At 40.4% G+C, this 27,844-nt stretch overlaps 1 protein-coding gene across 1 annotated transcript; it reads right to left on the minus strand.

Annotated features, from left to right (window-relative positions):
• Window positions 1-807: 807 nt before the first annotated feature.
• Window positions 808-27,703, minus strand: phex (phosphate regulating endopeptidase homolog, X-linked). Its single transcript, XM_066678737.1, has 24 exons — window positions 27,379-27,703; window positions 19,751-19,883; window positions 14,913-15,363; window positions 13,098-13,154; window positions 12,517-12,678; window positions 12,270-12,353; window positions 11,335-11,561; window positions 11,067-11,132; window positions 9,538-9,654; window positions 9,293-9,376; window positions 8,575-8,717; window positions 8,174-8,267; window positions 7,500-7,628; window positions 5,902-6,003; window positions 5,744-5,821; window positions 5,063-5,166; window positions 4,917-4,975; window positions 3,857-3,911; window positions 3,712-3,779; window positions 3,487-3,617; window positions 3,051-3,116; window positions 2,683-2,787; window positions 2,512-2,588; window positions 808-2,359 (listed from the first exon to the last, which is right to left on the minus strand). The coding sequence occupies exons 3-24, from the start codon at window positions 15,034-15,036 to the stop codon at window positions 2,257-2,259; spliced, it is 2,235 nt and encodes a 744-aa protein (XP_066534834.1). The 5' UTR covers window positions 15,037-15,363; window positions 19,751-19,883; window positions 27,379-27,703; the 3' UTR covers window positions 808-2,256.
• Window positions 27,704-27,844: the final 141 nt, after the last annotated feature.

Here is a 27,844-nt window from a genome sequence, read left to right on the forward strand (position 1 = left end):
TACAACAAACTCAAGGGCCTTCTAATGAAGTGGCCCCACAAGGGGTGAAGGGAGCTGAACCCGATTATCATTTAAAGGGACAGGTGCTGAAACCTGTCGTTCTGAACCTGGCTGTGGGACAAGGGAAGGGGAAGAGTACAGGTTGTTAATCCTTGTGGTAGTTTCACCAGATGTTTCATTAAACCCCAGGGAAATCTGTTACGTTTTGGAAAAGGCATAGATTAAGTCTACTCCAAGAATATAATTTTTTACAATTAAATATGCCAGTTTATTTCTTTTATTAAATAGATATAAAAAATTTATAATAGGGGCTTGTTATCATTGATGTCTGATGCAGGGGGAGATTTTACTGTTTATCTTCAGTGACTCAAAATTCTGGGCCTATTCAGTTGATTTTTTTTCAGTCTGTTGAACCAGTATATATGTGTGTGTGTGTGTGTGTGTGTGTGTGTGTGTGTGTGTGTGTGTGTGTGTGTATGCGAGAACACTTCTGAAATCTCATTCGCACTCAGGCAGAAGTGTGGGGTCTGAAGTCTATTTCCAGCAGGGCTGCTGCTATTTTTCATTCACCCAATTTCCTGCTGTGCTATATTAGGCCGACCTCATACATTCAACCTGATCATTCACGTGTAACAGAACAAGAAAATCGCAGTGTGACACAGCCAAACACACACTCACGTGCGGGAACACACATTGGAGACACGTTTATAATGCATGGCTCTAAAAAAAAACATCACCACAAATGGTCTAAGGAACATATTTTATGAGTGTTTAAAACCATCTGATTCATATTGAAAAGAGGTACAGCTTCAGTTAATCAAGGACAAGTCGCTGTGTACAACAAGGCATTTAGGAAAGTTTGGGAAATAATAATTATTTACTATATTACAGTCAGTCCACACAAAAGGTACAGTGCTTCCATAAAGAAAGGAGAACATTTTCGTTATCACAATTAAAGGGGAATTCCAGCATTAAAAAAAAAGTAAACAAAATAATTTAGAGCGCTTCACAGTGGAGATAATAAGAACTTAAAGCTGCCTCTCAGTTGTCATCTCAATTTTAGTCATCATCAAATCTAAATATTAGCTAGGACTAACCCAACAACACAATGCTACCAAACTGGGAGAGCAAATATTAGCAGAGGCCAAGACCAACAGTAAGGAATAGGATACTAATTCATTACAAATGTCTAACGATAGATAACAGAAATGTTGCTGAAGTGGTCAGCCCCAGAAAGAATGAAAGCAGAATTGGGCTTAAGTCAGTGAAATCTACCTGATAGAGTTAGTAATGTAGTGGGTCATTAGAGAATGGGGAAGGGAATGGGCTGGGCCCCATGATTGACCCCAGGTGTCAGGTGTAGGATTGTGAACCCTGCCCTGCTACTTTTAAAACTGCAGCTAACACAACACCACTGGAGCTCAGCACTATTAGAAGAGAACCCTTTCTGCTAAATTCTCTTATGGTAGCTTATAGACCCTTATGCTGGGAGGAGAGGGAGGGCCAGAGAAATAAATGTAGTGTGTTGTAAGTCTAAATAGCCCTCAACAACAGAAGTTGTTAAAGCTTAGAAAACATATGGAAGGTCATAAGCGTAGGTTCACTGCTAAAAAAAAAAAAAACTTTTCTACAATTCACCAATTCACAACTCCATGGATCTCTCTGTTTACAATTCAGAACGTGAAAATTGAAAGGTAGAAAGCTGATGGAATTCCTCTTTAAGAGCTGCATTTGGGTTCTTTTTTAAAAAGGCCTCCTGATTCTATAAAGTCTATTCTTGCCTAAATGCTATTGTACAAGCAGTAATGGACCCCATTTTGGACTTTGATGAGAGAAGTGGCGGAGGTATAATAGTATCATTGTAATAGAAGTCATTTGTTTGTACAGACATAAAAACCCACCCCTCTCGTTTAAGCCCTATTGCCATTAGAATCAGCTCAACAAAGACGACTTCTGCCAAAGGCTTTGAAGCGTCCGATGGCTGATTGCCAGGTTTGTTTTGGGAACTTTTGGTGTGAAGTCCATCAGAGAGAGCAGAGAGCAGACAGTGGTGAGGGGGACTGTGGGCTGCTGCTCACAGTGTGTGTGTGTGTGTGTGTTTGAGGTCCAGACATGATTGTCTCTAATCAGCGTTCCAGTTGAAGAGGACCCTGGGCATGATCCATGTCCAGAATGAGCGGTGTCGGTCAGTGCTGTCTCTCTGGTCACAGCTCAAGGTTTGGACCAGGTTTGCGAGGTTCTTCTCCTCCTCCAAAGCTACCAGACCCGGCAGGACTCGGACCCTCGGTTCATGACTGACGTCGCCGGGCAGTTGAAGGCTTTGTGAAACTCCTCGTAGTTACTCATCGCTCCAATAACCCTTTCACCATAGCAACAAGGCCAGAGTGAGTGACGTGGAGCTTGCAGCAGTGACAGAGACAAATTGAAGAAGGAAATGGATGCAAATGAGGTGTGTGTGTGTGTGTGTGTGTGTGTGTGTATGTGTGTGTGTGTGAGAGAGAACATTCTCACCTGTATTTTGGAGGGCTGTGGGCTCCACTAACAATCTGGTCTCTTGCTGCCTCCGGCCTGTAGGAATTACAGCGCACCTGACAGACAGACACGCACACACACAGAAACGTTAAATTTAGAACATTTTTGATGAATAATCAGGACAGGTCTCCAGCAAAATCAGTGGCTCACGTGAGCGTAGCTGAGGAAGAAAAGCTGATTGTTGTTCAGTCCCACTCCTGGCAGTAACGGCTCCTCCACCCCCGACCTTTCCTTCTGAACCCACCTCCTGTAGGCCTGTGAATCACAGCACACAGCTTCAGTATATTTCCACTACACCTTTTAGACTACAGAGAATGCAGTCATTAGCATCTGGAGCTAATTTGTGGCTAACATCGCTAATTTTCAATGTGTGGTTCGAATCCCAGTTTGGACATGAGCACTACACTACACCAGTAAGAGTAAAGCTACTTTTGTAACATGATTAAAACTAAGTCACTATAGATAAATGGATCTGCCAGGTGTCATAAATGTAAGCATATTTAGGTTAGACCGGATACCCTGAATGCTTCCCGCATGCCACCATTATCAGCAATGTTCTCGGCCAGGGTCCTTTTCCCTCGGACCTAGGAATAAACAGCAGTGAGTTCGGCAAAATATTAGAGTATATAAAGCTATACTTACAGAACACTTCATAATAAGCAAATGGACTATGGTATATACATTTGTCCCAGGAAGACAAGTCCAGAAAATTAACAAATGATATATTGGTATCACTGCAGCTTGTGAATGGCTATTGGAAATTATTTGACATCTGGGATTAGGCTTAATTTGGATCTTGGGAGTTGTACCAAAATATCCAAGGGCACTCATGAGTCTCCATTGAGGCTATAACTCCAGCAAATAGGGGACTATTAAACTCTTGATTTCTTAGTAAAACCTGGACATTTGGACAAGTAGTGCACATAAACGAAGTGAGGGAGGTTAATACTGTACCTTTAGTCCCGCCTCTTTCCAGTGGTAGCCATTGTACTGGTCAATCATGCACTGTGTTTTTTCATTGAACGAAGTGATCGATGCATTGCTCCACCATTGATCCAGATTTCCGTCTTTGTCATATTTCCGCCCTGTATGAGCACACAAGTATGAACACTGACCACAGAGTACTGACCACCTAATACAATGCAATTGGAGACATGGTACACCCCATAAAGGCCTTACCGTTATTGTCAAATCCATGAGTGAGTTCATGCCCAACAATTACACCAATTGCTCCATAACTTAATGACCTGGCAAACACATTTGAACATGATCAGGAAGTCCATCCAGAAAGAAACAGAGAGCATAAGTGTGTGAAATAACTTACCGAGGGTACTTAAGTCCCCAGAAGAATGGCTTCTGAAGCTCTCCTGCTGGAAACCCTGAGATGAAAATAAATGTCCATTTGTATGATACCTTCACTGGTCACTAGAAACACCAACTTGGTAGATCCAAGATAGCTAATCGCTTTAAAACATTGTGTTAATGCCGGCTGATAATAGTCATTTGAATGGTCATTTAAAGGGCATTTTATCCCAGTGCCATGAGCTGGTATCTATATGCACTGTTGAATGGCTATAGGCAGTCTCTGTGATTTAGACATGGCTGCTAATTGCTGCTGAATCAATCTCTCTGAGAATATATATTAGAGCTGTTCTCTGAGCTAGCATTTGACTGCACTGCTCATTAGCCAAGAGCAGTATCTCTGAGTTAGTACATGTTTGCTTTGCTTACTGGCTAATGATGCACTTCATTTGAACTTGGATATCGGAATTTCTGAGATCCAAGTAGGAAATTACAATTGGACCACCCTTACCTAAGTCTGAAAGTCCAGAATCTAAGATGGCTGCCCACATATTAAGAGCACGTAAAAGCAGTAGTGTCATATAGTTTATTAGTGCTTCCCTTTATCTATGTCTTGTTCAATCACTCGTATACACCAGTACTGGGGAACTGCTATATGTGGATGTGTTTACATGGTGTTTGGATGAGTAAAATATTGCATAATGTGGTGATATCAAATGGCATGGTTAACAGTGCTAACCCAGAACAAGCTAGCAAAAATAAACTTGGGCATACTGTTTTCTGAATGTTCCAGCGCCAACATAATAATAAATGAAATAAATGAACATGGCTTTAGGGTAGTCTCTGTGAGATAGAATGTATCAGTGCTGCTGATTGGCTAAGGTTGGTCTGTCTATTATATATTAGCTCTGCTAACTGGCTAAAGGGCAATGTTCTAAATCTGGTGGAATTTTAGGATACAACATGGCATGGTGAGTGGAACCCTGACTATTAAATTTTGTTAGCAACATTATGTATTTTTTTGTTTGTTTTTAATCTAACCAGCAGAGCAAATCTGTAGTTAATTTTTGAGCTCATCTTACTGATCTGATTGGTGGAGGAGCTGTAGAAGGCGTTGACAGTGGTAGGATTGGTGAACCACCTGCAGCAAAAGAGATGATTTAGTAGTCTGTTAACCCACTGCTTTGCTAACCATTCCCTCCAGATTTCAGGACATAATTGAACTCACTCGGTGCGAGGAACGCTCTTCCGGAGCCAGCCAATATCCGCCTGAGCGATGAAGCTCAAAGTCTGCATCACATTCCCAAAGTAATCCTTCTCTGAGAATGATAACTGTGAGAGGCAAGAGACAGGAGTTACAGATTTCATATTTGAGAAGAGCATGCGGTTAACATCTGCTTATGTAAAGTTATGAAATAAACCATAAAGAAAGTATGGCACATATTTTATTTATTGTTGTTATAACCTAGAAACGGTTAACAATAAAACATCCCTTAACAACAACAAAAAAATAGAGAATTATATGTTACACTTATATAGTGCCTTTCACATACCCATTATCTTGTGCGTATTTTAGATAGGCACTTGCATTTCTCTTCTGTATTTTTAAAGCTCTCATTAATATATTTTAGTACACTGGACTGTGATTGGTTCAAGCTCATTTGTGACATATGAACCTAAGCTGCTAATTAGCATCCTTTCCCATCACCTCTTTTGCAGATGTACTAAGAAATGTGCTCTTTCACACTGTGCTGAGAAAACACATTTGAAACAGGCCATTAACCATTTAAAAATGTTTTGGAGTGCAAGGGGTCTTTAAAGAAGTGCCAAAGCAAATGAGTGCTGACTCCAGATGGCACACATCAAAGGGAAGTTAGAGAACCTGAAGCTAGTGCTTTGAAGCTTGTACCCGTTTAATGTCCTCGTTGATGTAGGTGTCATTCAGGATGAACTCTGGGTAGCCCACTTTAGCCAGGACAGCATGGGCCTGCGGTGAGAAAGAGGGGTTATATAGGTACAACCAAAGAAGTTATATTATATTTTTCACTAACACAGAGAGCCACACACCTTCTCTATGGCTTTTTTCTTTGTTTCCCCATCCATCCAGTCGTTCTCTTTCTCCAGCATGTCAATAAAGGCCCACCGGATCCCCTCGATCAGCTCCTCCATCTCCACAAACACAAACACAGTCAGTACTGGCAATAAATCAGGCCTCTGGCTCTAGTGATCTCACCTATAAACCATTTTGCTGTAATTCTGTATGTCATCCACCAGATGGAGACAACGCAGGACCAAGGGTCAATTGTAATGTAAACTCTGATCCATGGTCATGTAGACTAGGGTGTTTTCTTTTCTTTTTTGTAACACAATAAGGTACTCAGAGCAGTACAATTTGTTTATTCTTAAAACATAAACTGTACGAGGATGACTAAAGCGTCTCACACTGAATATTTTCATGCTGTGAAATTGTCTGCAGTGGTGGCCAGAAACATTTGATCCACCCACGTTACAGACACATGGCCCACGATTTCTGATCTTCTCTGAAAAAGGAGTGATCACACCTCAGCTGGCAGCCAGTTTTTCATTTGAGAGCCATTTCTTTGTCTTGACTTTTTTTAAGTGTTTAAAAGAAGCAAAGAATGAATCTGAAAAAGGGTTCAACTTTACATGACCTACGCTGAAAGTGTGTAAATGAGTGAAAGAATGTGAAAGAGAGAAAACGGGCGAGAGACGGAATAGTAATATTTAAAAGAGTGAATGGGAAAGTTTGAGTAAGTTTATGAACGTGTGAGTGACTGAATGCGTTAGTGAACTATTGAGTAAATGTGAAATAGGGAGTGAGTGTGTGAGGGAGTGACTATTTAAATATGAACTGGGGATTGAATGGGAGAACTTAAGTGACAGTGAACCAGGGAATAAACAAGTGCATATTAACAAGGGTGGCGTAGGCCTGTGAGCAGCTAAGTAAATATCAGATGATAAGCATGAATTAGTGGATACAAATCTGGGAGTATTTGTGAGAACATGAGTAATTACAGTGACTGAGTGAATGAGTCAATTTACGAGTGAATCGGAAGGGTATGAGTGGCAAAATGAACACAAATATTTGAGCGAAAGGTATTGTATAAGTATTGGTAAAGGGGTGCAGCAGGTAGTGTCGCAGTCACACAGCTCCAGGGACCTGGAGGTTGTAGGTTCGATTCCCGCTCCAGGTGACTGTCTGTGAGGAGTTGGTGTGTTCTCCCCGTGTCCGTGTGGGTTTCTTCCGGGTGCTCCGGTTTCCTCCCACAGTCCAAAAACACACGTTGGTAGGTGGATTGGCGACTCAAAATTGTCCGTAGGTGTGAGTGTGTGAGTGAATGTGTGTGTGTGTCTGTGTTGCCCTGTGAAGGACTGGCGCCCCCTCCAGGGTGTATTCCTGCCAGGTAGGCTCTGGACCCACTGCGACCCTGAACTGGATAAGCGATTACAGATAATGAATGAATGAATGAATGAACTGGTTAATCCAAATGAGTGGTTGAGTGAATAAATAAGTGAGCAAGTATAATTGAATGAATAATCGAGTGAGTGAGCAAGTGAATGGGGGCGGGTATGAGTGCTTGGGAGATTGGGTGAGCATGAGTGAGTGAGTGACTGTATGAGTGAGTGAGTGAAATATAATCTACCATATGTTTCTTATCCTCCTGAAAGTGTTTTTGAACAAAGAGGCGTCCGGTGGCGTACATGAGCGTTCCCTCCACATAATTCACACACTTATCCCAGCGAGGAGTGAGGGACGTCGTTCCTGTGGTGACCTAAGGGCACAGAAGAAGAGTTTGCTTAAATCTCTTCATGGACACATGGGAAAAAATCATTTGTTCATTATTATATCTGCTCCTTGCTCCCCACTCCTGGGCTCTCGTGCTGAACGGAGCTGTGGCTCATTCGCATTTAAAGGAACAGGCGCTGAAACCTGTCGTTCTGACAGGGGGAAAACACAGCTGTGGTGCTTGATCCTTGTGGTATTTTGATCAAAGTATATTACAGGCTTATCATTAAATCATTAAACCTTTTTAAATCAGCATTATATTAGCATAGATGTGGGCAGTTTCAGGTTTCAATAATATGGACTTAATTGGTCCTGTTAAAGAAAAACAATAAATTCAACAGAGCAGGGACTTGAATGGTGTCTCCTGGAGGAGTACTTTGTTAAATACGAGTGAATAAATACATGAGGGAGTGAGTTAGAGGCCAGTTCCATGAGGAGCCTCACATCCATCTCTGTCTCCAGTATTTGAGAATCCATAAGTGTGTAAATCCTATGTAAAATAAAATTTTGAGTAGAAAGGTTGGCACTCACTCGAGCAAAGTCCAGATATCGGTAGAGGAAGCGTCTGCTGAGGGTGGTGATTCTGGACAGGACTGACCTCCACACCACGTAGTTGGCCACTGTCCTAAAGCCAGTGGGGCAGAAGGGGTGAAATAAGAGGATTAAATTAGCATTTTAAGCTCATTAAAATGAAAGCTAACTGTATTAGGGAGCAGTCTGGTCTGGAATAGGGGGTGGTAATGAAGATTTAAAAAGACAGGAACGCCGCAGGTACACGTAGATGAGCACATAAATACACACAGCACCACACAGCTGATGTGGCAGCAACAGAATGGCAAACAGACACCGGCTTTAGTAAACTAATTTCTGGGGTCTGTGTGTCTGGTTACTGTCCCTGGCTCTAAATCTGGTTTTGTTTTTTGTTTTTTTACCTGGTGTCAGTGACATTGAGGAGCTTAAAGAGATCCTTCAGATATTGAGGAGCGCGCACTATAACTTGCTCAGAAGACATGATGGTCAAATCTGGATACAGCTTAGAGTCAATTGTTGCTTTCACAAAACTCAGCCAGTTAAACTGCAGACAGAGAGAAAGAAGGGCAGAGGGGTGACCTGCTGGAAATAGGCTCATGTGTCACTCATGTTAGAAATACAAGTAATAAATTAATAGAAATAATGCAGTACAAAAGATATATTTTAGGACAATGATGCAACAACGAGGGAGAATAGAGCCTCTGTTGTTGCTACTAAAGCACTTCAGACACTGCATTATTTCTTTTTTTTTCTTTTGAAGTGGGGTACTTTTGAAGCCACCCCTACTTGATTTCAGGACAGTGCTGTAAACTTCAATTACACTCTGCAACTGTAGGGGGAGCAAAGGAGCAAAAATACCAGGTCTTACCTAGTGTTACATTAAACTGAAGTGAATACTAGAGCTGTTTTCCCATGATCAAGCCTAGTCTCAGACTAAATCACCCTCTCTAATAGTGGATCACCACTGGAAACTATCATTACCTTTGTCGTAAACCTTAATCCTGGTCTGGGAAGCCAGCTCTGCATATTTAAATAGTAATTTTGACATTCTAATAACTCCTACCCTGCAATTATTCATCATAATAATGAGCTGAATAAATGTTAATGGAGGGGTCTCACCTCTGGAATTGTGCGCTGCAGTTTGGACAGGCTGTATTTGTTGTACATGCTCTCACTGGTTCGGTTCTCAAAGGGGATCGTTATCTAAACACACAAGGAGGACCAAACACACAGAGGGTAATTTAAGCAGAAAGAACCTTAAAGAGGTCTTAGGCCTCTAAGCTACTGATGTGACAAAGAACGCAGTCTCAGCACTTTCCGTTCTTTTCCTGAGTGGCTTTAAAGCGAAAATAAGGGCCTTTCACCTGAGCCAGTTTAATCTCAAAGTCAAGCACCGCCTTCATCTGAGACTCTGCTGCCTGCTCATCAGCTCCCAGCATCACTGACACGTCTACCATCAGACGCCAAAGAGCCTCTCGGTTCTGCTCGGAAGCACACAGTGGACAGAAGAGGGAAGTAAAGACATTAATAACATTACATTAGATTAGATAGATAGATCAATAGATAGATAGATCGATAGATAGATCGATAGATCGATAGATAGATAGATAGATAGATTCTGGACAAGTCTGGATTCAATAGCAGTGCATAATTATAGTAAACTGACCACCTGAGTCTCAATGGTCAGAACACAATGATGGCCCTATACAGCGGAGAGGAGTTGTACAGAGTGATCATACATCATGTTTACATCATGTTACATGTTTACAACAGGGCTGTGCAAAATTCTGAATTTCAGAAGTTAATTCAGTTCAATCCTACAGGATGTTGAATTGAATTTGAATAGGAATTACAGGAAGTGGAACTGAATACATTGCAATTTAGAGAAATTCGTTCTTATCACATATCACTCATCACTTATCACATTTCTCTTTCAAATGAAAGTACAGACACTAACATTAAGCATACATTCCCTTAATGGTGAATAATTAGCAATATTTTCATTTCGAAAAAATCACTTGAAACAATGTTTTGGTAAATGCAATTATCACTTATTTAAAGTAGTTTACAGGGTAACGTTGTTGCGTCAAATGGTCAACAGTTCCTCAAATGTTCTGTCATCGAGGAAGCATCCCTCTGTTCTGAATATCTTGCTAGGTTTGGGAAACTCTTTTGAAGACTTAAATTAAAGAAAGGTATTATGGGAAATGAAGTGCTGTCCTATCCTTTTCCACAATTTGAAAGTTATTACAATTTTAATAATAATCTGTTTTATTGAGTATGTTTTAATGTTAATTTGTGTTACAAAAGAGGTGTATTTACTATAATAAAGTATTGTGTACATAAAATCCATAAAATAATATCTGTATGAAATTCATGCTGTAATCATGTAGTGTGGTATATACTGTAAAGCTTCATTGTTAAATACACCTCAATTTCGTATCTTGAATTTCTTTGAATTTCATGGAATTCCAAATCTACTTCCTGTTTGTAGTCTCAATCCATTTCAAATTTAGCGATCATTCTCAATTCAGTTCTGAATTTTGTTCAACCCTGGTTTACAAGCTATGGACCAATAGAAATGCTCCAAAATAAAAGTGTTGTTCTATTAACGTACACTGGAAGCTAAGAATGTACTTTCTTTTTTATAAATACATGAACGTAAGTAAAATAAAGCAGCATTAGCATAACGGATATTTCTGCTGCTCCAGAGCTCCAGGGCCATGGTCTATGCTGTCTGTGCTGTGTGTGGTTTGTTTTGGGTAAGTCCAAACCCAGGGGAAATGGGAAGGTTGTCTTAGGAAGGGCAGCTGGTGTAAATTCAAGTTACAATACTTTTCCTAGGCATCCTATCAACACACACTACAGAACTTAGTGGAAGGCTTAAACTCACAGCCTGTGCCTCAGTGGTGTTGGTGATGTAATCCTCTCTGGATAAAACCAAGGATGCCTGATCCAGCTGCGAATAGAGACATGTACAAAAACAAGAATGAAACAACACAAACTAGGGCTGATGAAACTGGTGAAAATATCTGTTGCAGCCTTCAAGTCCTCCTTGGACAAAAAATGTAAATAAGTTAACGCATCTTCTTCACAGTCTGCAATTGATATTTCTGTGTTGGCCAATCAAACTCCCCTCAAGACACTCCACTGAGTCTCACCTTGATGATGTAGCGCTGTGAGTTCTTGTCATCTGGCGAGACATAGAGCCGCAGCAGGACTGATTTACTGTGCTGAGTGCGGATATGAGCTAGCGTCTTCAGCAGATCAAACTTTGCCTCATCCCAATGCATATCAGTCCCCCGTGCAGTGCCCAGTACAGGCCAACGGAAGTCTGCCTTTCTCAGCTCCTTCAACAGAGGCTTAGCGTCCAGCAACTCAAGAGCAGCTAAGAGGAACCACAGTGTAAAGATAAAGGAGCAATCTTCCTTATGTTTTGAAACAAGCATTATAGTATTAGAGGTTCTGTACTAAACTTAATTTCACCATGGCCACCCCCGGTGAGGGACCCACTCTATAGAGCATAAACTAGTTCATTTTGAAAATACATAGTTGTATAGTTTTATATTTAAAAAAAATAATAATAAATTTAAAAATGTGGCCTGTGCTGAAGGAGTTTTTTAAAATTTTTTATGCAATAAAATAAAATCAAACATCTTATCAAGGCTTATCAAACCTTTGTATACAACTGCAAATAAATAGAATCCATGATTGTGGCCCTCTTGTTCAAATACAGCAAACCTTCAGCTCTTTCTGCATATTACACAGGACAGTGCTTACTTTAGATCTTTATATGAATGAAAATCAACAAGCAGCAAACTGACAAAACCAATAGCTACATCAAAAGGTGCCGCCAGTGTTGCTCTCAACAGACATGGGCGTGAAAGCTGTATCCACTCTATGAAAATCATATTACTGTGGTGACGCCTTCATGTAAAGCCTGCATTAAAGTGCTTAAAATAATTGCATTCAACAACTGCATTGTGACAATTTAAGATAAATACATAAATAATACATATGTATATTTATTGAAAGCTATAAAATTATGCACATGATCATTTTTTGGGAATTTCTGTTATAGTCCATGAGCACTCACTCTCGTTCATGCAGGAGCGATACAGCACCTTGGCCTTTTTCACAGCTTCTATGTCATTGTCTGTAGTGGGTTGCTCCAACAGCTCTGAGACACAGAAAACACATAATCAGTCTAGTTACGATTCCCAGAGGTGTGACATGTGACTGAACCATTACTGCGTTTTAAGTAGCCTTTATAGGACCTTTAAAAAGACACAAGGGAAAATTGTATTTCCCTCTCCAAAGGAAAATAATCATCTCAGCTTCACCTTTCAACTTGAGATCCACGTTCTGTCGGAGCCAGGGATAAATCCCATAACTTGAGGAATCTTCGGGAATTGGGTTTTCTTTGAGCCAACCTCCACAGGAATACTGGTAGAAATCATCACAAGGCTGGACGCTGAGGTCCATCTTCTTGAGGATGGAGCCGGCTACACACACCAACAAACAAAACACAAGAGAGTGTGTACAGAGTTGCTCCCTGATACACTCAACAATGGGTTTAGTTTTATTTCTTGCACAAACTCTGCTCCACTAGCTCCAATGAGGATATTATAACATTAAGGGGCTTCCCAGACATACATTACGTCTGGGTTTAAACTGCAGTAACAGTGGTGAAGCACCATGGGAAATTCCTTTTAATCTGGATCTGGGAAACGATTCTGTGGCTGAATGCAATCCAGTTCTTGTTCAATATGTAGCAAGACTAGAAAATTATAGGCTGTTACTGCAGCAAGGGGGTCACAAACTCTGTTTTTATAGAAGAAACTTCAGAGGAGCAGGCGTCTACAAATCTTTGGACACGTAGGTGTAGGTCAGTTCTAACCATGACCAGTGAAGGAGTGTGTACCTGCTTCAATGCACTCTGTCGTGAGGCAGTATTCTTCATTACTCGTCTTCTGTGAAACTAGACAGAGAAAGAAAAGGAGTGTCAGACTCCTAAACTCCTAAACAGAAGCCGAACCTACTTAAACCATCCACTCACTCACTCAATCACTCTTTCTCTCTCCACCGTGGCCTAGCTGTTCTCCTCAGCTGTCCAGGGTGTAGATGTCATTGAGAATGCTGACCTAATGCTCCACCGCACACATGCCAAACGTTCGCTGAGAGCTAACACACACATGCAGCACTCTGTCAGTGGTCTCTCGATCAGAGACCACCCTTTGTTTATTTCATTGCCAGCCATGAAAGGTCTAGATATTTCTGAGGAGACGATAAATACGATAAGGGGAAAGTCAAAGGAAAAGGAGGAAGGTATGGAACGATAGAAACATGTGAACCCCTAACAAACATGCACAACCTGGAAGACTCCAGGCAAAGATGTCATCGCTCATCTCCACTCATTTGAAAATAACAGATGGAACACTAACAAGAAGAAAAAAAAAAGAATACGTGCAAATCAAGCAAAAGCAATGGTTAATATTAAGGAATAAAATCCTGTAAAATGCATGTACCCAACAACAACGAAAATGTTATTAAATAAATGAATGGTGACTATTGTGCAGTACTGTGTGCACTTTTACCTTACATCTGATTTACTGTGTCCAGAATGGAGCAGTAATGGTCATGCAGCAGACACATATAAGTGTGTGCCTCTCTGGGAAACTGTTGTAGCCTTTCTTCTGCACTGTTTACAGTCCAGTACACAACTGGACAGCAGATCACCACAGCATGAACCAGAACTCCTCTCATTTACAGCGCCTTAGCCCAGCATGAGCAAGCCTCATTACGCTCAGGCTCACAAAGCTGCTGCTGCTGCTGGGTGTGTGTTTGTGTGCATAACTACATTATGCACAAACAAGATGTCTATAATTACACAGCTATTTCACTGCAAATGTATTAACTTCCAAAACAAAGCAACAATAGAAACAAAACATTTATTCAGACCATCTCTGTGCAGTCCACCCTTATCCTAATAATCTCCCTTCATAAAAAGAAATAATAAATCATGCAAATTAACTTCTCGCTCTTTTATCGACTCAGTGAATAATGTGTTTTAGCCAAAGCCCAAAAAAGAAATTGTTTGCTGAATGCATATGTTTTATCCTCTGCTGCACTACTCTGCCCAGGAGTAATTACACCCTTCAAAGCAAAGCTGTGTGCGTAACTTTATATGCTTCTAAAATAATCTCTCACACACAAACACACATCTGAAGCCAGTGTGGCCCACTGGGCGCTACGCACTTTTCCCACGATGCCTCAGTATGCATGTGTATGTGTATGTGTGTGTGTGTGTGTGTGTCAATGTCTGCAGAACAATGACTTGATATTTGTGAGTGGGCAGTGTATGGCAATGGAGTCTTTAATGTATGATATAAGAATAATGTAATTTAATAAATACAGGATGTTATTCTACATTCAGCTTTATTCAAAATGTGATATTGATATGATATTCTCTGCTGTAATGATATACTTTAATTTTTTTTATGTAAAAATCCATATAACAAGGAATAGTCTATGACTTTTAGTGCATTATTTTGTTTCATTTGTTGAATTGCTAATATTAACACACACACACAAACACACTTATATATATATATATAACAATATTTAATATGTCTATACAGGGACTTAAGCAAGTTTGGGCACCCCTGGATATATCATTAATTAACAAGGTATAAACAAGTTATAAAGACGTGTGTGTGTGTGTGTGTGGTGCTCTTACCTGCAATGACAGTGATCAGTAAAGCAAGGCAGACACACACAGAGGCTGTAAGGGCCGCTTTCATGAGGGTAGTGGGGGCCGCACTCTGCTTTGTGCCCCTTCCGTTCAATATCTCCATCTCCATGCTGCTGGGCTCAGCGTCTCTCTCTCTCTCTCACACTCTCCCTGTCAGCTGTGGCCCCGCTTCACCCCTGCTGGCCCACAGATGACCGCTGATAAGCCCCTGGTCCTGGATCACAGCTCAGGCAGATAGATCTGGGGTATGTAAGGAGGGGTAGAACTGGACGAACCTTCTGAGTCTTTTGGTGTTTCCTGGATGGTCCTGGATGCTGGTCTCCAGGTCTCTGGTGAGTTTTCAGGCTTAGCGTCCAGCTCTCGGAGTTCAGTTGGTCACTCAAAGGCCAAAGGCAATGAGCTTCTCTCTCCACATGCCAGGAGCACTTTAGAGCAACTGGCTGAGAGAAAGTGTAAGAGGGAGAGAGAGTAATAGAAGAGGAGGGGGGGGAAGGGGGCGAGAGAGGTTTTGAAAGAGTGTGTGTGTTTGTGTATGTGTATGTGAGTAAGAGAGAGAGAGAGAGAGAGAGAGAGACAGACTGCGGATGAGCAAAAGTAGGAGGAACTCCTCTCCATACAGTACATAGAGTGGCTGAAGCTCCTAACTAGCGGGTCTAATTATACAGCTGAGTTGCATGGGTGGGATGATTGTGTGTGTATGTGTGTGTGAGCACATATGTGGTCTGTGTGTGTGTGTGTGTGTGTGTTTACACTGCAGGTTTGTGTCTGTTCTCTATTCCCCAGCACCTGCCCACTCAGCACTAACTACATAATGATGAGTTAACCCTCTGGCTAAATCAAGCACCTTCCCTTCTTCCCCTCATGACTGGCACAGAACCAAAACCAGAACTTCTGTCACTATCACAAATACGACCTATTGTCGGAACGTTAATGGGGAATCTGAGGTTTCAAAATGTCTGCACAATTGAATCATTACGATGCAAATAAAGATGTAAAGACTTCAGAAAGAAAGGCTTCAGCAAGATCCATTCAGTGATGGTGATGGGAACCAGACGTCCAATATATTCATCCTTAAACTCTTATTAATTGAAGCTATTAATCTTAAATGATTTTCTTTTTTTGGCCTTATCTCTGAGATACAGATTTGAGATGAGTGTCTAAATTCCTCATTATGTGGACTATGTCAAGTTGTATGTAATTCCGTGACCTTCAGTTCAGGCCTATACAGTATTTTTAGATCCTTTAGATTGAATATTTAAGCGTGTAGCAGAGATAATAGCAAATATTTTACACTGTGAAATAACCTTCACGACCTGTTATTTCTTTAGAGCACTGACAAAGGGCTGCTGTTTTCAATCTGATTCATAACTGAGTTTGTAATTATATAAGGCCTTCTGAGCTCAGGAGTGTGGCTGGGAGAGCGTGTCTGGTTGAATCACTCTAGATAGAGCAAAGAGTAAAATCCAGAATTAATTTACCTGCAGAGATTGTGTTATACTCTGGATACTCTGATGATGTAATTTAATTTAAAGAAATGCATAATGTGCATCTCATGAATATTAAACTAATATGAATGACTCTAAACTCATATGAACTTACTCTGATGATCCTAGACTTCTAAGAGTTAAACATTCTTCCTGTGTCTAACTGCCTGCATAGTGTCAGATAGTCACAGATGCAGTAACTGACACATAAAGGCGGTCGTTTACCAAACGGCCACAGACCCATAACCTCTTATCTACTGAGGAGAGATAAGCATGCTTTAAAGTCAGTGGCTTTTAAACGTGGTCCCTCCAGCAGACCCAGTTAGTGTTAGTTAGTTACCACTGTACAATCTGGATTTGGATTATTATCTGATATTTAATTCTTTCTCCACAGTTTTTAAACAGGATCACTTTAGCCCCAATGTCCAGGAAGAAAACATTTAAAATGATGGTATTTAAAATGAACAAACAAACAACATTTCACCATTAGAATAAAAACTTTACTCCAGTGTGGTCCTCTGTGTGTGAATGTGTTGTTTAACTTTGTCCAAATCTCTCCTCGTGGAGTCTGTATTATTTGAGGTGATCATCCAGTACCTAGTTTTACTGGTGAATAAATAATGATTTTAAATAATGTGTGCTGTGGATTTAACAAATTCATGTAAATCAAGGAGAATCTGAACAAAACACTGTTCTTCAAACTCACTCTCACCTACTGCTTTATAGAAAAACATGATCTCATATTTCTTATTTGTTTTATATAGTATAATTTTGTATTTACTGTGATTATATATAACTTTATACAAGCACCACGCTCACTGAGAAGGCATTAGTTTAAATATATATCATTATCTTAGGGGCCTAAGACTTCTGTACAGTGCTGTGTGTGTGTGTGTGTGTGTGTGTGTGTGTGTGTATATATATATATATATATATATATATATATATATATATAACACTTTAAAATAAAACTACACTTATAAAGGAGACTGAATGAGTCTTAGATAAATGGGTGCATAGCCAATGACTAAATAAAAAATTTATTTGCTATTACATTGAAGCTGTTTTATTTGACACAACAATATCCCCTAGGATTGTTATTTAATAACTAATTATTATCCTAATAATTAAGGATTATTATTTACAAATGATCGTGAATAAATCCCAAAAACAATCACATTTGCAGTTACAATGGTGAAGAAAAGTCTGGATACTCTAATACTTCCTTCTATTCTGTCTCTGGGCATATATAGACCACAGTCTGTATGTATGTATATATATCACATTCTGACCACTCTGTTTTGTGGCTTTTTGTATTTACACACAAAGCAATTTTGGGTTGAGTGTAGATGTAAAAGTCTTTTTATAGCGGCCACTTTCCTGAGAGATGCTTCCCATAATTCAGTACATACGACCTAAGCTTGAGGCCTTGACTGGGTAGCGGAAGTGTGTGTATGTGTATCTTTAGCGGGAGGGACAGGTAGACAGGGTGGGAGGTTAAAATACAGCTCTGCATATAAGCACAGAGGGGAAGAAAAAAAAGAAACGCCCAGTGCATGTTTGGGCACTGTGCACTCTTTCCTGATTACAGAGTTTGCACTTCACTGTTTTAAAAAGAGTGTCAGGTCCAACCATCTATCTCCAAGTTTCTTGAGGATCATTCATCATGGCGTTGTGTATCAATATAAAGGACAAGTTATTAAGGTGACACTGCCAACAGAGTTCTGGGGTCCTGGGTTTGATTCTCCCTGTGTCTGCATGGGTTTCCTCTGTGTGTTACGGTTTACGCCCACGATTCAAAAACACCTTTGGAGTGGTGGCTGTCTAAAATTGTTGACAGGTGTGAGTGTGCGAATGACTGGATGAGTGTGTGGAAGTTTCTACAGCTGTGAATGTGTGAGTGACTGGTGTGTGTGTGTCTGTGTGTTGCCCTGTGATGGACTGCGATATAAAAGACGAATGAATGAATGAATGAATAAGTTGGCTGTAGGGTGGAGTCTGTATTTGTATTTAATGCAGTGTTTACGTCTGTTTACATTGTGGCACAGAGGGCTGATTTCACTGCTTGAAAAATGAATGGAAAAGCTCAAAATACTAACCATAACATCTGTTTAAGGGGGAAGTCCCGCCCACCACTGAAAAGAGCCAATCATTTGCAGGAAAAGGTGAAAGTGAGAAAGGCCCACTGTAACCAGATAAAGCCTAAAGACGTGCTGTGTTTCTTTATTTGAGCCAATAACTATGATCTACATGTGCCATTTGTGGGATGTTATCAGCGATTTGGTGTCTGTGGCTTTTGGACTCGGGTTTCTAGATCTCTCACTGTTCTAAGAGATAGGAGAACTGGTCTTATATCAATGGAAATAACTGCCCAGTGGCACTGGAAAGATGGTCACAGACATCAGACAGACTTTCCGATAAGGGCTTAAAGTCATTGCATTTTCCAGGGTGAGCAAGCTACTTGTACTAAAAGTGTCTAGTGCAATACAGAAATAAATGAGATGAGGTAGTGGAGGAGAGGAACGAGAGATGAGTTGAGATGAGTGTGGATTGGGAGGAAAGTTGACAGAGGCAATGTTTCTGACACATTCCTGCACTCAGCCCTGCACTGCGACTGCTCTGTTTACAGCAGCACAGAGAAGAACAGCCTGACAATGTGTCATTACATTCAGGCCTAGATCTAGTCACGCACGCGCTCTCTCTCTCTCACACACACACACACACATATACACACTTCTTAAAGTGAAAATACACATGCAGCCTTCTTGGAAAACTCGCTCTTAAGTTTCATTCATATTTTCTGTTCAAAACAAAACACGAAATGGCAGCTGTTTCACAAACGGCGCTGGCCCTGTCATCATGAGTTTGATCTTCTGTGATATCCGTCATCTGAGGCAAGGTTTCCCAGAGCTGGCCCGGCCTTTAGTGCTCTTCTCCAGGTGTGGGGAGCTATCTAGTCGTGTTGTGTTAGCACCAGTTTGGAAGGAGGCAGTGGCTGGCTTCAGATGTCACAGAGAAAATATGTGCTAGCCTCCCCACTTTGTGGGCACTGTGTGGCACAAACATGGCTAACAATTAGCAAACAGACAGAACTGGCAGTGATTACATTGGGGGAGAAAAATGTTTAAAAATACTCATTATAAATAGAGCAGGTGCTGAAAAATGACATATTTGTTCATGCGGCCTTGTTTGACATTCAATAAAATCAACAAAACCCACTATTTAAGCACTACAGTGTCCACACTTTTGCCTACGACAAACATTCACACAGAGCAGCGTCAGCACTATTCTCTGGCGTGTTGTGAGTGTAATATGTAATGATGTAGGTGTTTACCGCACCTCTTGTCTCTCTTTAATGATGATACTACCCTGCTGCTCTGTCTCATTCAGGTGACTTCAAACGGCTGGGGCTTCAGCAGAAAGCAGACAATACGCAGCCTGTTTTCAGACTGTACTCAGTGTGTGGATACACCTACACCAACCACAAACAAACACAGTAATATAATAATGAGTGCTGCTGTTCATGAATGAAGGTAAGAAGGCAAGCAGGAAAAAACAATTATATAAAAAAAACATTATATATATATATATATATATATATATATATATATATATATATATATATATATATATATATATATATTAGTGGATGTAGAGGATTGTGTAATTGTCAGACACACCCCATAATTTATTTAATTCCCAGTCAAAATGGTCATTAAATACAAGTTATTCATTTTCCAGCAGCCATTTCTTCAATGGCAAACAAAACAACAACACAATTGTCTAAGGAAAGGGAAAGTCTTTGAAGGTTGATGTTGGCTTTCCCCTGTCTCTGAAGTAATTTTGGTAGTCTATCAGGTCTTGAATGGTTGTTATTTGTTCCATGTTCTCTGTAAACTGTCAGTTTATTCTGTACATTGGTCTGAACATGCCACTGTTGGAAAAAGTAAAAATTGGTTTCATTCCAACTGCTTGGAAATGTAAATGCGAGTGTGTGTGTGTGTGAGAGAAATTTATTATTAGCTTCAAGCTCCGTTAATTCGTCTAAACAAAAAATAAATGACTGAATGTTATGTTAGACTGAAAAATGTCTTTTAAAACAATTCAAAGTTGTAGCAAAGAAACTCTAGTTCTATTTTCTGGTCCAGTGTGGGTTAAAAGCAGGGTGCTATAGGATGCAATTTGCCTTGGCTGGAGACTAGTCTGGGTCCCACTAGACATAAATATCCACCATTTTCAGACTGCCACACCAAAGAACCAGACAAGAAAAGAGGGACAGCAGGAAATATTTGCCCCAGCAGATAAATGGATGGTGCTGTACTTTTGTGATGATCAAACAATTAGCAAAGTGTTGGTTGAAAAAAGTTAACTTTTTCAGCCACTTTTCAGCCCCCATTCAAGACATGCTACTTAAATGACAGATACATAGTTTTTGCTATACCTTATATAGAAGTGTATTATGGTGCGAATGGTAACCAAACCTCCAAAATTAATTAAAATTACTTAAAATAGGGATGTTTATTCCTCCTTTTGTAAAGTATATAGTTTTGTCCTAGTGGGGACCATATGTGTATTTAAGCAGAACATTTGAGATTGTATATTAAAATGATTCATGATTTTGTTTTAATGTTTGAATTTCTCCCAGAAACATTTCAGCAGCTTTGAGTAAAGGACTGGTTATTTCTTAGCAGCTAGTAGTTAATGAAATTATGTTGTTCTCACAAATAACAACAAAGAAAAGAACTCCAATCAAACCAATCAGAATGCGTTATCAAATCACACTGCTATAAAATTCTAGCAACAGTTTCAGTAGGAGCCAGGCCAACCAGATTTGTGGGAATTTACAGCTTTCAAAGTGTTGGCGCTTAACTAAAGAGAGACACTAAACTTATGTACACATCATACAGAGGGTTCAAGAGTGTTGATTATCACACCATAGATATCATCCTGCATCATGGCCTTAGAGACATATGAGGAGACGTACTGTATATAGACATGGCAGGAGAGAGAGAGGGGGAGGGAGAGAGAGAGCAAGAGAAAGAGAGAGAGTGAGAAAGAGAAGGGTGTGAACAAGATGTGGGCGAATGTCCGTCCAACCCAGTTGTGTACTGTATTTAGGTTTGTCTCTATTCCTGAGTGAAATGATACAGCTGCTGATAAAATGGCTCACAACAGACAAAACACCACACCCCACAACACACACGTCAGCTAACAGTCGAGATAACATACTCAAGTATTGCATCAGTAGAAAAGCTCAAACTGTTTCCATTAGCACTGCCTTCATCAGATGCATTCTACTACTTGCAAACAGGAAGAAAAGGCTAAGCATGCAGCAAAAGCTTCTCCCAAGTGTTTTGCCAGTTTAGGGCTCGACCCCTTATATCTAAACAAACAAAGAAGGAGCTTGGGGATTAGCACATGGGAATTTAAATGAGTTATATCTTCCGAGACACAGAAAGCATGTGATAACTTAAACAAGTAATTAGCACAACTTTCTAATGACGCAATAGCTTTCCATTAATTGTGCCAGGAATCTGTTAAAAAAACAAACACAAAAAAAAAAACAAAAAAAAAAACAAAGGGTCTCAGTTTGACGCTAGGCTTAATTTCTCTCTACTCACGGCAGAGAAAATGTACCTTTAGATGGCGGAGAGACTTCCAAACATTTAAAATCATGAAAAACAGATGAGGGTATGGCTTTTCCCCTGCTACATAGATGGGTATGTAGCAACTTATTTTTGTTGTTTCAGATTACCTGATTACCTAAAACACAGACTACATATTAAACACAACTTACAAATGAGTTCTCTGGTGATTGAACAGTGAGTAAACTTGCAAATAAGTTCAACTCCAGCCAAGTAAAAACAACAGTCATAACACATACCTTTCCTCCTTAATATATTCTGAGCTTCTAAATGTAAACAAACCAGAGAGAGCAGCAGTTCCCCAGAATTGTCAACATGGCCTTATACAGAGGTACTTCTAACCAAACCCTAACCCTTTACCCTAACCCTAATCTTACACGTCTTCACCTTAAACTTTTACATTGTGAGACTACCACAAGAGTTTAAACAAGTTTTGGTTCACATAATTTAATATTTCCTGATATATTCAAACAGAAAACAAACCCACACACAAGTTGACAGTGACATTATGGTTTTTCCATGGGGAACTTCATACATGCATAATTACATCCTTCTGAAATAGCACTGTTGTTCTGGACTAGAGAGTGGGCCCTGGTGTGGCTTTAGACACTGTATAACATACTTTTATCTATAAATGTGGATGAATGCATGCTGGCATACCAGTGTGACCTTCCTGTGTGACCTAAAGCAGCACTATACCAGCATGAACCAGTGTAGAAACTCACTCTCAGACAGACAGTGTATAACATATTTCTGTTTCTAAAAGAGGTCAAATGTATGTATCTTGGCTAAATACAATAACAGAAGATGTGAAGATTATATATTGTCAATTATCCTCATAGCACCATTCAAACTTAACATATGTAAAATTACATTGTTCTGAAATAGCATGCTCTCCTATTGGGGGGTGGGACCCTGAGGGTGTAGCCTGCCTTGGAGGAAGTGGGCAAAAAAACCCCCCAGAAAACCCACCAGAGGAGGGGCACAAATGGAAGTATTTACTGGTTTGGATTCTTCCAAGTGGGACAACCACAGTGCTGGGACATGGGCCTCCAGGGGCTGGAGCAATAGGGTGGCGAGCCAACACCAGCCTGAGCGTAGGAAGGCTACAAACATTACACATTGGAGAATGAATCACACCCTTACTTCCGCCATCCCTCTATCATTTACCAGTTGACAGCCATACAATAGTGTGCTCAGTCATATTCTTAAAAAGAAGGTGGCCACAAAATATCCTGTCCAAAGCACTGAGATCAAGGTGGGATTGAACATTATAGACCTTTGGAAATAGCCTGAAAATTTCTGTGAACATATTCAGTGCAATTTTCTGTCTCATTTTGTGTAACATAGTTTTTTATTTTTCATTTCATCTGCTAGGTTGCATCACTTGTACACTACATATAGAGTTATTTAAATGCACTGATTTCAGACACTACTACAGTATGCCGGGTCCCCAATAATGCAATATGTAATGAATAGGGTTGGTTTTGGATACAGCAATTGTGTTGAGATCAAGTTTGATGGAAGATGACATGCAAGTTCACACCCTCAACCAAAACCTGCTCTGTGGTGGTCTTGACCATTGAAGAGCAGTGTAAAATGGGGATAAGAAAGTATGCTAAGAAACAGATGGACTACAATCTGTAATTTTATAACTTTAAAGTGCTCCTGTATGGTCAGTGGAGCTGATAAAATGAACAGTGAGTGTAGAAACAAGGTAGGTGTTCATAATCCAGTGATCTTTTGGTGTACATGTTTCGTAGCTAAAAACATTAGCAGGCTTCTTGAATCATGTGTGTTGTGGGATTTTAATAGATATCAGTTTATCATATGGTGTGAGAAAAAGCATGTATATTTTAAATGGTTTAGCAGCTTAATGTGGTTTGAGGCAAGTTTGAGGCAATGCAGTTTGAACTTTAGCTACATTAGCCTAAGTGTTTCAGCTGAATGTCATAGCTGCAGTCCCATTTCCAATACCTTGCTGATGGATGGATTTTTTTTCTGGGTCGTACAGTTGTTTCTGGTAAAAGAGGGAAACGTTTATGGTAAATGATGTTAAATTGTACGTGGAAAAATTCTAAATGAAACGTATGATTCTGTGTGTTTACTGACTGAAGCTGACCCTGGTTCGAGTTGGATATCCAAGCCTCATCTGCGCTAACAGTTGGGAATCTTTCCAAGAACCAATTTCGAGTCAAGGTTCCATGGAAGAGCCCTTGTGGGAAACGTTCGGCAGTTTTAGACCCAGCAGCATTGTCGCACAGTGGGAAACATCGAGCATTAAATGTCAAATGAGGAAACACACATACACTCACAACTCTGGGCAGGCAAGTGCAAATGTATCGAAATGCTAACTGTCCCTAGTGTGTCCCCATCACTGCTGTCCTGCTGCTGTTGTGTGGTGTTGAGGGACAGAGAAACATGTGGAAGCCATTAGCACAGTGACAGCCGCTGGGACTTCTGAGTGCCACACTGATGGGGCGGAAGCTGAGGATCTCCATGTTACTCTTTTCCAACTCTTAAGCTGTATTCAGGCTGGATTAGTGTTACGTGTGGTTACTGCTAAAATGTTATATAGGACAACTGCTCATCCAATGTTTCTCCTAAAATGTAAGTTATTAATATGTAGTTTGTTCCTTTAATGCTGCCATACCAGCTTTTGCTCTTCTGGGAAAATGCCAGACTAAACGTTGGAACTTTTCTGTCAGGATTTGATTGCATTCAGCCACAAATATTTAGTGTCAGGTATGGGTGTTGGATGATTACTTTTGGATTACAGATGTCATCTCAATTCCAAAAGTATTGAACGGTGCTGTTTTTTGCTTCACAGCTCATTGCCAGAGGCTTTATGCCACTCGAGCCCATGCTGGGTCTTAGACTCATGGTAACTTTAAGCTGTGTTCTGTAACTTGTCCCATTTAATTTCATGTTTATACAAGCTGTGGGTTTACACCTTGGTCCATGATAGGTGCGGCCTTTTGTGAAACTGTAGCTTGGTGGTAAGTTTTGGATTTGTATGTCTACCACTGAAATAAATCAGAGCATAGTCCTGTGTACTTGGCAATAAGACAACTGCATAGATTTTAAAAAGCTGATTAAACTGCAGAACCTACCCTGGTGAAACTACTCCAGCTATAATAATATTTTCACAGATGCGTAGAAATTCAGACACCAATCCATTTCCAGTAATGGCCATATTTTGAAGAGCATTTTATCAACAAGCTGCTGTGTTTAGATTCATGCTGTGACCATCTCAACAGGTTAAAAGCTTAACCTTGGGAGTCAGCACTTTAGTAATGCAGTAATTTGGAGATAGAAAAGCTTCAGCTGGTACTTGTGACCAGCTAGTGCCACCCAGTGTCAGTCATTGAACACTGCAGGTTACAAAAAATATATATTACACTTGGCTCCAGTGATGTAACAAAGCCCCAGTGTATTAAATAAACTGACAACATGCCCACCCACAGACCAATAAAGGGTTAAAAGTATTTAAACATAAATAATACAGGCAAAAAGTTTAGAATTCATTGTCACACAGCTCCAGGGGTCTGTGTTTGTGGGTTCAATCCTCACCTCAGGTCACTGTCTGTGAGGAGTTTAGTGTGTTCTCGCTGTGTCTGCATGGGTTTCCTCCTACAGTCCAAAACGCACATGTTGATAGACAGAATGGTCCATAGGTGTGATGCCGTGTTCCTGCCTAGTGCTCAATGATTGTGGGTGAGCTCCAGACATGCTGTGACCCTGATTGGGATGAAGTGGTTATAGAAGATGAATGAATGAATGAATGAAAAAAAGAATGAATTCATTGTTCTGTGATGACAGAGGGACGGTATAAACACATACACATAAGTAAACATACACATACACCGCATGTTTATTTAACAGCCTGCTTAATTCTAAGGCATTATAGAGGTTAGTAACAAGCCGTGTTAAAATAGACTGCAATGACATTTTATGTGGAGTTCTGGGTAGATCTAAAGGTAAAATGCATGAGCAATAAGATCCAAGCCCTTTAAATATCCCATAGTTCCGACGCTCTAGGCACCCTTCCCTAAACCATCTATGACACCTGTTAATTAATTACTGGGCTGAAACAGATGTGTGTCTGGGCTAAGGATGGAGCACGTACTCAGAAGCCTATTGGACAGTCAAGGGAGAGAGAAAAAAATGGAGGAAAGGATGAAAAATGAAGAGACAAATGCATTACTGACGATCGAAACATGTTAACACGGTTCCCTCAGGCCATTCCACAGGCCTCCAGAACTGCCCCGAGGGCGCCGTAAAGACTGCCAATCCAACACCTGCCCTGTTAAACAGAGAGGCACTCATATCCAGTGACATGCTTCAGAGCACACAGCTGTCCCCGGCGCTGATCATCCCTGGGGCTATCACCAGAGACGGACCTCTAAAAAAGACCAATCCGAACACTAGTCATGGAGGCCAAGAGAAAACAATTTGAATGAGATTTTAGCAGCTAGACTGGGCTTCGCCGAGGACCCAGCATTAAGATAACTGCAGTGAATTAACTGGAATATGCCCTTTCAAAGCCACCTCCAACAATCCAAGGACATTGTGGAGACTATCTACTCTCTCTGAATTCTACAAAATCTACAGTGCACAGTGAGAGGGCACAGTTTAAAAACTCCAGTAGCACTGCCGTGTCTGATCCACTCGACCCAGTACAAAACACAAACAGCACGTCAGTGTGACTGCAGCGGTGAGAATGAGCCACCCATGATCACACCTGCTCTGCTGAATGCCATCATATGTTAAGAAAAATGCTCCAACATCTGTGTGTAAAGCCTTGCTAGAATCGTAGAGGACATTAATGCATTTACCCAGTAGGACAGCATTGACTGAAGAGCAAAATACTGAAAGTGTTTTATGCTAATAATTATAATAATGCTGCATCTCCTCTCCATGTGTGCAACTGTGAGAAGGGGATAAAGTCATAGCTCTCCGTTCAGCTATTTAAAAAAAAAAAAAAAACTATAATTCTTTGCTCCACCAAAAGTGCAGTGTTCGACCGCTGCCTGCTGAGAGAAATGATTCTCTGTCCTGGCAGAAATCAACATGTCATGCTGGTGTACAGCTTGTAATCGTTATTGATTTGTCAGTTTTTGGACTAGGCTGCTGCTTCCTTTGAGTGTTTGTAGACTTCTCCCTTCTCTGTAAAAACATTACAAAAAAAAATCTACAAAGCCTAAGAACATGTTCCAGCCAACGTCATTTTCTAAACAGATTACTGAGATGTCATTCATAATCACACCACCTCATTCATACATACATTATATGATCAGACAATTGTGGACAACTACTCACACAAAAAGGATTAAAAAGGATAAAAAGGGCCACTGCTCCCAGCCACCACTCTTCTGGGAAGGTTTTTTTTAACCATTCCTTTGAGGATCTGACAGCAATCAAGCATTAGGAAATTAGTGAGGTCAGGTACTGCTGCTGGATGATTAGTTCTGGATCATGAAGAGCTTTCCAAAACTAATGATGTTCTTTTGGTTTAACATCCTCGAATCATAACCGCAGTGTTCTTAAACCCAGTGCAAAATGTTCCTGGAAGCCTGGAGCTGGTTATATCAGCAGTGGGTGGGGAAAAATAGTCTTTAGTCATAGCCTTGGCCATTAATAAGGTGGTGTCCACAAACTTTTAACCATTTAGTGGGCAAGAAAACTATCAATTATCGACACAGACTCAAGTTTCCCTATTGATGGGGATGTTAAATTAGAAGGTCAAACAACTTTTGCAACTCTAATGACTTGTTTACTATTGTTT

This window comes from Hoplias malabaricus, chromosome 1 (genome assembly GCF_029633855.1).
Source record: "Hoplias malabaricus isolate fHopMal1 chromosome 1, fHopMal1.hap1, whole genome shotgun sequence".
Classification (NCBI taxonomy): domain Eukaryota; kingdom Metazoa; phylum Chordata; class Actinopteri; order Characiformes; family Erythrinidae; genus Hoplias; species Hoplias malabaricus.